General features: G+C 42.1%; 1 protein-coding gene across 1 annotated transcript in view; it reads right to left on the bottom strand.

Annotated features, from left to right (window-relative positions):
- The window catches only part of herc1 (HECT and RLD domain containing E3 ubiquitin protein ligase family member 1), a 76,722-nt gene that overhangs the window by 54,268 nt on the left and 9,236 nt on the right, over nucleotides 1-13,218 (bottom strand). Inside the window, 9 exon segments of the mRNA XM_034117430.1 lie at nucleotides 97-249; nucleotides 6,259-6,480; nucleotides 8,279-8,404; nucleotides 9,746-9,911; nucleotides 10,113-10,247; nucleotides 11,063-11,234; nucleotides 11,644-11,788; nucleotides 12,491-12,618; nucleotides 12,829-12,972. Coding sequence (XP_033973321.1) covers nucleotides 97-249; nucleotides 6,259-6,480; nucleotides 8,279-8,404; nucleotides 9,746-9,911; nucleotides 10,113-10,247; nucleotides 11,063-11,234; nucleotides 11,644-11,788; nucleotides 12,491-12,618; nucleotides 12,829-12,972 — 1,391 coding nt within the window.

The raw sequence follows: 13,218 nt of genomic DNA, 5'->3' as shown, positions 1-13,218 counted from the left end.
AAGACATTTTGATTGTGTAAACACTATTTTTACATGATAAAACAGTTGGAGGAGAGATCAGGCTTCACATCAACAAGCACAGCTGAGAGTGCGTACCTCGGTGACGGAGTTAATGTGGCAGTACGCTAACAGTTGCTTCTGCAGCGAGCACAGCAGCTGGTGGAGATGAGCAGGCTGGCTGCTGTCGGAAGAGGACATGCCCTGCTGCAGCTTATCACTGTTCTTCTCCAGCTCACCAAATGCCTGGTCCTGCAAAAAAACACACACACAAATCAGAACATCAACAATAACATGTTCACAGATATCGCAGGTATAAAAGGCATCTTCCAAGAGGAAAAAGGTGTAATGTAGAAAAAACTAAGTGAAAAAAACGTGATAACAGAAGATGTTCGACAAACCACATTTAATTGGCTGTCACCTTATAGCTGGAAGGGTTAAAGTGTTGGAAAGTATATTTACTCAAGTACTGTACTTAAGTACAATTTGAGTATTTCCATTATTTTTTCGGCATAGTTTGAGACACGGATCAAATTAATGGCGTGACATTTTATTGATTCGCTGGAGGCTCTAGAACGGGCAATATGGATTTCCGGCAGATCGTTAGCCAGCAAGTCTTTGTAAATGTGATTTGTTGGCAAAAAGTCATTAGTCATTGTCAAATTATTTTATATATACTTTTTTTTTCAGGCATGACTTAAGATTTACTTAACATTATCTATCTCGCTTGCTTGCCCTTTTAAACCTTCATCATTCGACTTAATTCACTCATGTGCTCATCATTATGGCAATGAGGCCACTGTGGGAGGCACAGAAGAAGAAAAAATTATTTGATTTACCAGCGGTTACTTTATCGAAAAAACATTGACATTCAAGCAGTATCAATGACCAATTCCTATTTTATTTTAAAAACAAGGTTTTTCTTTTATTTCCTCAAATTGAGAACGTTTTTGGTGAATTTGGATTTCAAGCCACAGAGGAAAACATGAGCTTGTTTTGAAAACAGCTATCAAATGGATCTAGAATTTAAAGCAGCCTTGAACACAATGACTTGAATGAGTCCCTTAATACTAGAATCTATTAATTTATCCAGAAGCTTGTTGTCCTCCTGCAACATTTTTATTTTTAGATTCATCTTAAAACATGGTTTCACTTTGTTCCTCAACAATTTCTTAAATAAAACTGGAATGTACTGTTCTACTAAAAATGGTAACTATGAGCAAGTTATGCCCCTTTCACACCGGCGCTTTTTCAGCTCCGGCTCGGAGCTGGAGCTGAAAAGTACCGGTTTTTTCCTGTTCACACCGCAGCGGCGCCGCCTCATAGCTCCGGAATGCGGTTCACTTCCAGCTCCAAAAAATTGTCGGTCTAGAGCAGGGGTGGGCAATTATTTTTTACAAGGGGCCACTTCAGAAACTCGAGCTGTGTTGGGGGGCCGAATCAAAAATAAGTTGAACTTAATTCTGCTCAATATACCAATACTGAAAAGGTGTTTTACAGTATGTTAAAGATAAGAAATGAATCAGCTTTATACAAAAAGAAATGAGTGCTTTTGATTTTTGTTTTTCAGTTAATTTTACTTGTTCAGTGAGAAAAATCCAGTCTGTCTTGGGCTTGAACAAGTGCACGGAAATCTGGTTCAATGTCTGAGGTGGATATGCGAAGGACAGGTGAGAGGTGATCATCAGTGATAGAGGATCTGTATCTGGATTTGTTGAACTTCATCACTGAGAATGTCTGTTCACATATGTAGGTAGATCCAAAGAGGACCATCATCTTCTGAGCACGTCTCCTGATCAGAGTTCCCGTTAGCCGGTAATTACCGGACAATGACCGGTAAAATATGCTGAAGTCCGGCAAATCTAAATCTCTCCGGTCAAAATGTCCGGTCAAAATAATTTTCCCTTAGCGCAATACCGCATCAGTTGCGCCACTTATGTGACAGACAAGAATAGTATGTGACAGACAAAAGAGTATGTGACAGACAAAAATTGTCAATTCTAATGTCTAACACTTAATGTGGAGAAAGAGATGTCCTGTATGGGTTGATTGTGCGTTGATCTGTTGGTAATGCCTCGGGGTTCCGGTGGGCATGTAAACAAATGCATAATGCTGCGCTATACTTTGTGGCCTCATCCGGTTGCATAGCGACGCTTATTGTTTAGGTGTCTTTTAACAAGCAGGTAGTCATATCATTAGCTAGAACTAGCTAGATCTGATCGATATGGACATAAATGCGAGTAAAGTCTAATCTGACAGGAGAGAGAGATCGGCTGCTGCTGACGAGTCGACACGCAGCTCTGCATGATCCCCTGCAGCGGCGAGCAGAGCAAAACACACTTCAGGTTAGAAAATCACACGTAGCTATTTTAATTACCTCTCAAACTACCTAAACTAGTTATAGATATGTTTAGTTTTACTGTCGGGTCACTCATTACTGGATCCGCGAGCTGCATGATACTGACGGGCTGTCAGGAGAAGGAGAGAGCGCTCCGTTTATTATTCCCGCGTTTTTGTAAATTACTGTACACTTTTGAATAATGTAGTTAATCTACTATAATTAGTTTGTTTAATGTCGAATCATATCAATTTGTTTTAAAGCTCAATAAATAACAAAGAAGACCTTTAACCGGCACTTATCTAATTTTGTCCGGAAGATTTCAACTTTAACGGACATGTTGACCGGCAAAAAAATATTCTAACGGGAACTCTGCTCCTGATGTGTGGAAAGTTCTCCTCTTTCAGGGAAAAGTAAAACTCAGGCAGTGAGACTGACCTAAAGTGCTCTGACAGAAGTGTGTCAGACTGCAGGTCAATGAGTTCAAGCTGAACATCACTGGGTGCATCATCCACATGGCATGTAAATGGGGAAAAGATCATGTTCATTTCATTCTCAACTGTTTTGAAGTCTTTAAATCGCCTTGAAAACTCACCATGCAGTGCTTCTAACATGGATGAGTACCTCTGGAGGTGATCAGCTGATGGTGTGGCTTCCTTCAGTGTTGGCAAGTGCGTGAGAATGTTGTCCTCCATTTGGCTTGAGAGAAGCTGCAGCTTTCTCATGAAAGCCTTCACTGCACTGTACATGTCATGCACAAAAAGGCCCTTGCCTTGCAGTTTGACATTTAGTTCACTCATTAGTGCAGTCACATCTACAGCAAAACCAATGTCTGCCATCCAGTCTGCATCTGAAAGCTGTGGGATGTCGTTTCCTTTCTTCACACAGAAGTCTTGAATTTCTTCTCTCAGGTCCCATACTCTTTTCAGCACTTTGCCCAGGCTGAGCCACCTGACAGCTGCATGGTAGGGTATGTCACGATGTTCAGTCTCACTTTCCTCCAAAAGTGCAACAAACTGTCTGTGATTCAATGCTCTTGCCCTGATGAAGTTAACTATTTTAGTTACAACATCAACAACATGGTTAATTTTTAACACTGACTTACACAACACTTCCTGATGTATAATACAATGCAAAAATACCTATTTCTGCTCAGGGTTCATTTCTGTCACTTTATCCTGCATTCTCTTCAATAGTCCAACATTTTTCCCTGTCAGATTTGGACAACCATCCGTTGTCACGCCTGCCAGCTTGTCCCATCTCAGTCCCAACTTTTCCACACATGCATTTACCTCCGTGAACAAATCACTCGCTGTTGTTGTCCCTTTCATTGACTGCATGGCTGCCAGCTCCTCCGTGATTTTGAAGTCTGTAGTTATCCCACGTAGGAAGATGAGTAGCTGGGCAGTGTCACGTACATCGCAGCTCTCATCCAAAGCCAAGGAAAAAAAGTCAAAGTTGACCGCTCTGTTCTGCAGCTGAAGCTCCAGATTTCCCGCGATGTCCTCAATTCTCCTCGTAACAGTGCGTCGGGAGAGCGCCACTTTCTCAAATGCCTCCTTTTTCTCCGGGCATATTAGTGTCCAACAAACACTCCTTAATGAACTCTCCCTCCGAAAACGGTTAACTTTTAAGACATAACTCGTCTTGACAGCTGCATCTCTGGATGTGGAATGTTTTGTGAAAATGTGTTGTTGGCTTTGCAGCTTAGCTAGCAAAGCATCCGACCCCTTTGCCCGCTCTTCCTCAGACAGGTTCTTGTATTTATCTGCGTGTTTGGTAGCATAGTGGCGACTCAAATTGTACTCCTTGAACACAGCGACCTGCGCACCACAAACTACACACAGCTTTACCTTTCACTTCTGTAAATAAATACTTAGCGGTCCATGTCTTGTTGAAAATGCGGCATTCAGTATCGATCTTTCTTTTTTTTTCCTTAGCGGACATTTCGAGGACTACTAGCCGGCCAGCATCACTCGTAGCTGTTCACGGCATAAGCGTTTACGTAAATAAATAAAAAAAACAGCAGCGCCCTTTTCAAAATAAAAGCAACACAGTTAGAAAAGTATTTACGCCATGCAAGCAATACAGCTGTGTTGCTTTTATTTTGAAAAGGTTGCTGTTTTTTTTTCATTATGTTATAATTTATGATCAACCTCACACGGGCCGGCCAAGGCCGGCCAACGGGCCGGATGTGGCCCGCGGGCCGTAAAATGCCCACCCCTGGTCTAGAGGCAAGAGCTTCGGAGCTAGAGGCGGCGTCGCTTACGTCTCTCTTACGTCGAGGCGTGCAGGAAACTAAACCCACCTAACCTGAACATGGGTCGACTGAAGAGTCTCGTCATGCCTGCCTACAAGCAGTAGCGCTGAGCAAAGTGACTAGAAGGCAACCACACACTTATAAAAAAAAAAACACACTTTATAAAGTCAGGCAACACTAACCAGGCTTCGTGTGATTCTGTTTATTTGTACCTTACTTTGACCATCCGTTCGCTGTTATTGATCATTGTGGAGAGCAGGCAGACGTTTTGTTTGTTATTATAGCAGCTATCGGATGGAATCAATACATGGGCTGCACAGGTTGTCATGTCCGACTATCACAAGTAGAATCATAATGAAAAATACGCCTGTAGAAAACGGCTTAGCAAGTAGTCAGTTTAGCTTCGGTTGCTATGCTAACATCACCCATGTTATACCAGAGAAACTTTCATAACAGCGTTGTGATGCCAAACAGCGTCAATTCAGACTGACACACATTCACTTAAGGGGAACTGGGGATATGTATCAGCTGCTTGTGTGACAGTCAGACAGTGAATACTTTAGAGCCGTGTGAGCTAACCCGGAGCTAACGGGAGAATAAACTCCCGTGGAAGAGCAGCCAGCACTGCAGCGGTCGGTAAATGCCGCTGAAACACATTAATAAACAATGAACCACGGCACTCTGGAGAAAAGTATAAGGTTGGAGAAGTCGTTATTTAATTTAATCTGGCTTCGTATGATTAAAAGCAACACGATCATCGACCGGACGCAGTCCCCCCCCCGTTGTTGTTGTTGTGAGCTCCGTTGGGGAGAAAATCAGCGATGTAAACGGTGACGTCATGACGCAGCAGTGGCAGCTCTGGGCGGTGTGAACAGAGCGGGAGCTGAAAAGGGAAACCGGAGCTGAACCAGAAAAGCTCTAGCTAGGAGCTAGAAAGGGAAAAGCTCTGGTGTGAAAGCCGCATCAGAGAGGGGGAATATTCTGTGAATTTTGCCTTACACAGAATTATTACTTTGTTCCACTTACAGCTTTTGATAACTGGTTTTTGGTTTATTATACTCTTTCATCTAGATGTATGTTTTTGAATTTGTGATTTTCAAAAAATAGAAGAAGACAGGGCTCTATAGATTAAGAGAGGCGTAAGAAGAGCAAAAAGAGAAAATACACTGAGAGGTAATGAAGTCAAAAGCAGTGACTCATATTCAGAAAGCCTTGCAGTCTAATCGTCATTCATTGCTCAGGCCTGCATAATCACTCTGCCTGTGTGTGTGTGTGTGTGTGTGTGTGTGTGTGTGTGTGTGTGTGTGTGTGTGTGTGAATCAATTAAATGCCATCTTTCAGAAGCCAAGGAACAGAAACAAGCCACTGATGTGCCAGGAAAAAGGTGGCAGGTGAAAATAAAGGATTACATGAGTCATGCTCTGCCACCACTCCAATATTGACAGAAGCGAGGGAGATGGAGACACGGTGGAGTGTAACGATGGTGGAAAAATATGTCGACTTCACTGATGGCTTCCTTCTTGAGTAATGTCTGCCTTTGTCAGTCCTGAATCGGTCGATATGATCCCAGTAATAATGGTTTGTTACTGCGTAACACACACAAAGAAATCAATAAGAGCAAACTCCATGCTCTCTGATGGAGCTGAACAGAACATCTACTTACGGTATAAAAGCCCAGGTTCCTGAGCAGCGTCTTCATGAGGATCTCAGCCAGGTGTGTGTCGGGGTGTCCTGCTGTGGCGCCGTATGTGGGGTCCGGGGAGGCTGTGAAACCCGGGCCAGAACAAAGTACCTCCGGGCCGTCGGCGGGGGAGCTGTAACCCAGGAGCGAGGCCACGTGGGTGTGGTCCTGGAGACTGGTCAGGATAATGTCCAGCTGCATCCTCTGTGGGACAAACAAATCTCAATAACACTGCTGACCCTGTAAGTCCAAACACTTGATTTAAACTTTACACTGAGGTTCATACTGGGGACAACGACAGGTCAGTCACCGGAGGTTTTTTTTTTCCCCAGGCCAAAGTATGGGCAGTCATTAAGTTGGCCTTAACTTTGGTTATCATAGCCTTTAGTAATAGAGTATTACATGTCTTGTTTTACCTTTTACCTTTTACCTTTAACCGGTCACCGGCCAAAACAGTCACTATCCGGTTTTGACCATTATCATATATCCAATGTCCACCAATCCAACATTGCGTAGCATGACGTCGGTATTAGCAAGTGTAAAACTTTGCGATTACATTGCATACTATTGGGCGCTGTCTGTACATTATATATTACATAACATTTGAATCACGCTTTTATCCAACGCCACTTACAGAAGTTCAATAAACCATGAAGATGCCATTGTTGTCCACACTGCCACAAGAACTTCAAAAGGTTCCTCAAAATACTGTATCTTCAAGACATTTTATTAGCAGGATTAGGGTTAGAGCAGGGGTGCCCACACTTTTTCAGCTTGGGAGCTACTTTTAATATGACCAAGTCCACATGATCTACCTACAGGGCCGCCCCTGCCCAATCTGTGTCGCGAGCCGGGGGGGGGGGGGGGGGGGGGGGGGAGGGGTGCTAGTGGACTACGCGCGCCGGAAACCTTGCAGCGGCGGATAAACTGTGGCGCGCTTACACTAATTGCACCGCATTAGCGCATAATAGCTTCAGATGAGGAGGTGAGGCCCCCTCATAACTGCATGAACACAATACAACTCAGTACATTTTTGGTAATTGTTATACCCTTTCTTTAGTAGAATTGTATAAATTGGAAGGCTAACTAGGTAATCAGCTCGTCTGTGATTTGCAGCCCATGCGTGGTGAACTGTGTGTTAGAAAAAATGAGATCTCAGACTGGCTTACCTGTACGACAATCAAGTGGCAAATGCCATAGTAAGGATGGATGATAGGCTAACTTAAAGTGGACCTATCATGCTATATTTGAATAATATAGTGTAGGACCATACCTATATAAGGCATATTTATACTTTTTTTTTTTCAAAATACCAAACAGATCATGCATTTTAGCCATGCCTCATTTTGCTCTATTTGAAAATGTTTAGCTCTGTTTTTGCAAGGGCTGATTCTGTGAGAACAGCACCACTTACAGGCCTGGCATATGTACTACAGCGTCTCCAGCGCTTTCGAACGGCAATGGCCGTGGCTGTCTCCTCCTGATTGGTGGAGTTGGCCCAATAGCCGTAGCGCCACTGTCCTGACGTCAGGACAGTGTTCAAATCTGGATCAGTTTTTATCAGATCCGTTGCAGCCCCTTTTTTAGAGATTTGGGTATGGAGGAAAATAGAGAGGGTTGTGTTTTCTGACACTTGGTGAGTTCCCTGGAACACCGGGGACACATATTCATGTATAAAAGACGTACAAAAGTGCATTTTGCATGATAGGTCCCCTTTAAAAGGCACGTCTAATTAGGCATTTGTTAATCTATAAACCTCAAGTACATTAATGTATGTCAGTGGCTTTTAACTTGGAGGTTCTGACAGAAATTGAGATTAATGGGATATGAAAAAACTATGTCTACTACAGAAAAGGGTCTAGATTATTTTAGCTCAGTTTGGAAGCATCCATACATGATAGCAAAATAAAAAACAGGAAACATCTTGAAATGGAAAAACATGGTGATAATTATTAATGTGCATCCAGTGACATTGCTTCTGTGTGTAAATAGCATAGGGTACCTGTCCTTTGGAGAGACTCTCCCATCTGTCGGGGCCCTGAGGCAGCAAGGAGTGCAGGAGCTCCATCCTCTCTCTCAGCGGAGGCAGCAGCATGGTCGCCCCCACCGACAGGGTCTCGATGACCGCCTGATGGCACAAACAAACACCTATTTATTCTTCTGCTGCAGGTGATGTAAATTATTCAGAGCTTGTTGACATTTGCAACAAATGACTGTCTTTATGTCCCATGTGCTAATCAAGAAGAAGGAACAAGATGTTTCTGTAAAGGAAATGTGAAATGAAAAGCACAAAAATAATTGGTCCAATTACAGTGATTACAAGCCTTTTCAGGGGGAATACAAAAGCAAGAGCCAAGCAGTTATGTCTCCCAGTTTCAAAATTATAGTTAATGTGATAATTATTGAAATCTCAGAAAAATAATTGTTATGGTTTGTAGGAAACAAAATGTGCAGTTTAATAGTTTGTCACTTTGACAGACCCTCCATTACAGAGACCTCCGTTTTCTTAATGTCATGTAGATGACACTCAGCTTTACCTCTCAACAAAAAATATGTCTGCAACCACAACTCCTGCCTCACTGACATTGAAAACATGGACATATCTGAAGTCATTATCATCGTCCAAAACTTTCTTATTCACTCTAACCAGAATTGTTCTCTTAAAGAGGCCATATTATGCTTTTTGGGGTTTTCCCTTTCCTGTAGTGTGTAATATATTTCTGTGCATGTAAAAGGTCTGCAAAGGCTAATATCCCAAAGTTCCCAATGGGAGTTTCTCTCAATTTTTCGCTATTGTTTGACATTTCTGTATGTATGTGAGGAATAAAGAGTAAGTGTCAGAAAGAGGGACAGAGGCAGGAATCAGGAGGCAGATGAAACTCCAGCTGGACCACATGGTATGTTTTTATTCTCCTTGCATACATATTCCATTACAGCAGCACAATCTAGCGGCTCTTAGTATTGACAAATATTTATTGAAATGTGTTGCTGCACAGGTCACCTTTAGCTCTCTGAAGAGATAGGTGATGTCATTTGTGTACTTAATTATAACTACGTACTGTTACTTACAGTAAACAGAATTCTAGGGTATCATGAGCATTTTCTGATGTTTTATACTATATTTTAGTTTGTTTGTCTGAACACCTTGTTTCTCTTGTGCATTAAGAACACTTGTGTTAGGGCATGATTTAACAATAAATAGGTTATATATACACAGTATAAAATATCACGTACTGTACGCCCTCCCATGCCACCCTGGCACGACCTCTTGCCCCCCCTTTGCCACCCCATGTAAAATGTTCTAGAACCGCCACTGTTGCTATCCCAGAAAATAAAATATCATAGTGTCACTGTTTTTTCCTGAACATTTCTTGTGCCTTGACGTATTCTCTTTTTTGGTCTTACTGTCTGTATGAGGCTGCGAACAATTTTCCCAACATGCCCAACAGTGCACGTTCTTTTTTCCTACCTCCTGAATCTCATCCGGCACGGAGGAGTCCATCAGCCTGAAGAGCAGGTTCCTCAGGGGTCTGGCCTGCCGACCTAAGATACTGGTGGCCACGCCCCCAGCCAGAGCCAGAGCCAGATGATTGGACAGAAGCCGAAGGCACAGTTTGAGGAAGTTATGATGCTCCCTGCAAATATATAAGCAATTATTTATTTAAAACGTTCAGGCTAGTTATGTTTTCATTTGCCAATACCAAAACAAATAGAAAAAACGGGGTAAATCTCCCCTTTCCTAATTCTTCGAAGGTCTTTGGCAATCACAGCTGTGCCAATTGACACAGCTGTCACTAGCACTGATGGTGACTTGCAGGCTGTGTGCATGCACTTACCTGGAGGATGGGAATGGAAGAGGGGGGTCTTCACTGTTGATGCCGTCACAGTATCGCTCTAGGAAGGATCGCAAATGGGAGAAGGTACTTTCCTCGAGGTCGACACAGTAGGGCCTGTGCCAAGCCACCACTTGCCTAGAGAGCCAGAGAGAGTAAATATTGACTTTAAGTGCTTCAGTACTTTACATGTAGAGCTCTAACGGAATCACAGAGTTTATCTTCAATTGACATGTAATCAAAAAATGTAATCTGGAGAAAAACAGCATTTCCTAAATGGATCAGTTCATAAAGTACTTTGTACATTGAAGCCGTAATCAAAACTTTTACAAATCAAATTCCCTTAATGTGAATGTACTTCCTCATCAATATGGGGATGGAGTATGAAATATTTCCCTAATGTCTGACCATTATTATGAATTGTGTTGTTGAAATCATTTGTCAACTATTGTGATAAGTTTGCTCCTAAAGCAGTTCTCCAGTGATTTTAAATCACACTTCCATAAGGTCAGGGGACTAACAGAAGGCACATTTCAAAATTAAAAATCAAAGCAGCAAAATCTTATCTGAGGAATAGGTTAAGCTTAAAAAGGGCTGGATCCTACAATTCCCATAATGTAACTAAATAGTCTTTCATACAAAATATCTTAATCTAACCTTATTTAGTACTTTAACTTTTGTCACAATTTCTCTGAATGAAAAATAGAATCTAACACACTCGTGAGTTATTTGTAACACAGAAGGGAAACAAAACTGCTGTAGATTTCACATGCAGTTACTGACCTTTGACCTATGTTAAACAACATTTACAAAACAAAGTAGTCAAGGGCTGTTGTGACATCAGCACTGGCCTTTACCCTCACTCCCCCCTATGTGAATAATTCCTGTAAAACCCAGGTTATCGTCACGGTTACTCCGGCTCCACTCAGTGTGTTTACTGTGTTGTAACTGACCTGTCTCTGGGCAGCGCGGTCCACGCCAGGCTGTGGGAGGTGCCGGCTGAGATTTGCTGAATAGCGACTCCATCCAGGCCCACCACCTTCTTGGGCTTGGTGATCGGCCCTGTGGAGTTCCCCTGGCCACACTGACCCATGGAGTTGTTGCCCCATGCATATACTTCGTTGTCTGGATGGAGGTTGAGTAACACAAAATTAGACACGGCTGTATTGATTTTTTTTTCTTACTGCACAATATTATTGAATAATAATAATGTGCGCTAAGGTTAAATATTAGCTTAAACAAATATGGTCTATGCATTTGCGATTACATCTTGCTATTGCATCAGTTCTGTCATATTTGTTTAGCAACCAGCACCTTCATTGGAGAGACAGAGTTGAAAGAGGAGACAATAAATGGTCCTGGGTCAGATTCGAACCCTAGTCCTTGAAGCAGAGACGCAGTACATCTGCGGCAAGCTCTACCAAGCACTACCAAGCTATACTTCTGCCCTCTTTCAAACTTTTATGAAACCCAATGTGGTTCCAAACCAATGCAACAAAGAGACAGGGCATGAAGAAAGGGAAGAGACAACTACCATGCGACAGGGCCAGGCAGTGACTGTCCCCTATGGAGATGTCCACCACCCGGGTGGTAGCCAGCTCCTCGATTAGTTTGGGTCGGAGTGCTGTGGCTTCGGAAGAGCCGCACCCCAGGCAAGCACCACAGCCCCAAGCATACACCTGGGAAAAAACAATGAATCAACATAAGCATTTATTTTACCCCTTTCCTGAGAAAAAATGATTTTCCAGAAAAAAGTAAGAGTATATCTTTGAGAGAAAAAAGGAACAGTTGAATATGCTCAAGAGAATACTAAAGATCGGTTATAAATGAAAACAATCAGAAATGATAACTGAACTGCTTCTGTGTGTATTCAACTATGAACTATGGGTAATGGCATAAGAAACTAAATGTAAACAATGGTGAAAGAATCCTCCTTTCTTTATTAGTTTATTTAAATACCCTTTTTTCTTGGAATTAAACATGTCTGTAGCCACAAAAGAGATCATTATAAGTGTTATTTTTGTCATGAACTACTATTCATTGTATTTGTAGTAGAAAATATAGATGTAGATATGAATTCTTGAGGAATTTGAGTTGATTTATTTTGGTGAGTTTATATGGCTATAGCGTGTAAATGTGTGTGGACCATAGGAAGAATAGCCAATGCTAATGCTAATGAGGAAGACGTAAAGACAAAGGCATGAAAGGAGAGCTTTGCTACGTAACAAGTCCTGACCTTAAAATATATGACTGTTATTGGCCAACCAGCTGTCACTAGGGAATGCATTAACAGCTGTATTAAATTCTCTCAAAGTGACAAATGTTAAAGAACTTCAAGCCTTTTCTCTAAAAACCAGTCTTGGTAAACAACGATGTCCTACCTGTCCTGTAGAGGTTAAGGCGAGAGACGACTGGCTTCCTGCGCACACTTTTCTAATGAACATTCCTTGCAGGGCCTCCACTACTTTTGGCTTGTACACTCGATTAGTATCACCATGGCCTAGTTTTCCTGCAGGAAAACACATGGTGTCTCTTTAGAGGGCATCAGTATAAACACACACTGTATTGATGTGCAACAATTTGACACACTGAAATCTAAAGACAATCAAATACAAAATTGCAAGCTCTTGTGCAAAAATGATACATTTCAAAAATGATTTTAAATGGACAGACTTGTTATGACATTTAACATGTAAGTCATGTTGAAGGGTTAACCCACCGTTGTCCCCTCCTCCAAAGGACCACACAGTGCGTCCGTCCTTTGACAGTGCGATAGTATGGGAGCTCCCGCATGACACCTCGCCTACATTGCTGATGTCTTTAACCAGGGTAGGAATGTTTCGGCTGTTGCTGTCACCGTGACCTGTGTTCCAAAACAACGAAAAATGTCAGGCTGTCAACACGTCCAAATTACAAAAGGTGGAGTTTTTTTCTTTGCCTGAATGGAGGGTGAAAAGGGCAATACATACGGTTTGTATCCACATAAGCACATCTAACTTCCTGTGTATTCAAAACTACGATTCAGCCTAGAGACAACATTTTAAAGCCGCCCTATTAAGCACATTTTCAGGTTCATATTAGTATTTTGTGACACTACTGTGACATGTCT

Source organism: Trematomus bernacchii, unplaced genomic scaffold (assembly GCF_902827165.1).
Source record: "Trematomus bernacchii unplaced genomic scaffold, fTreBer1.1, whole genome shotgun sequence".
NCBI classification, from domain to species: Eukaryota; Metazoa; Chordata; class Actinopteri; order Perciformes; family Nototheniidae; genus Trematomus; species Trematomus bernacchii.
Note: the sequence above shows the minus strand (reverse complement) of the source record. Positions and strands in the feature narration are given on the sequence as shown.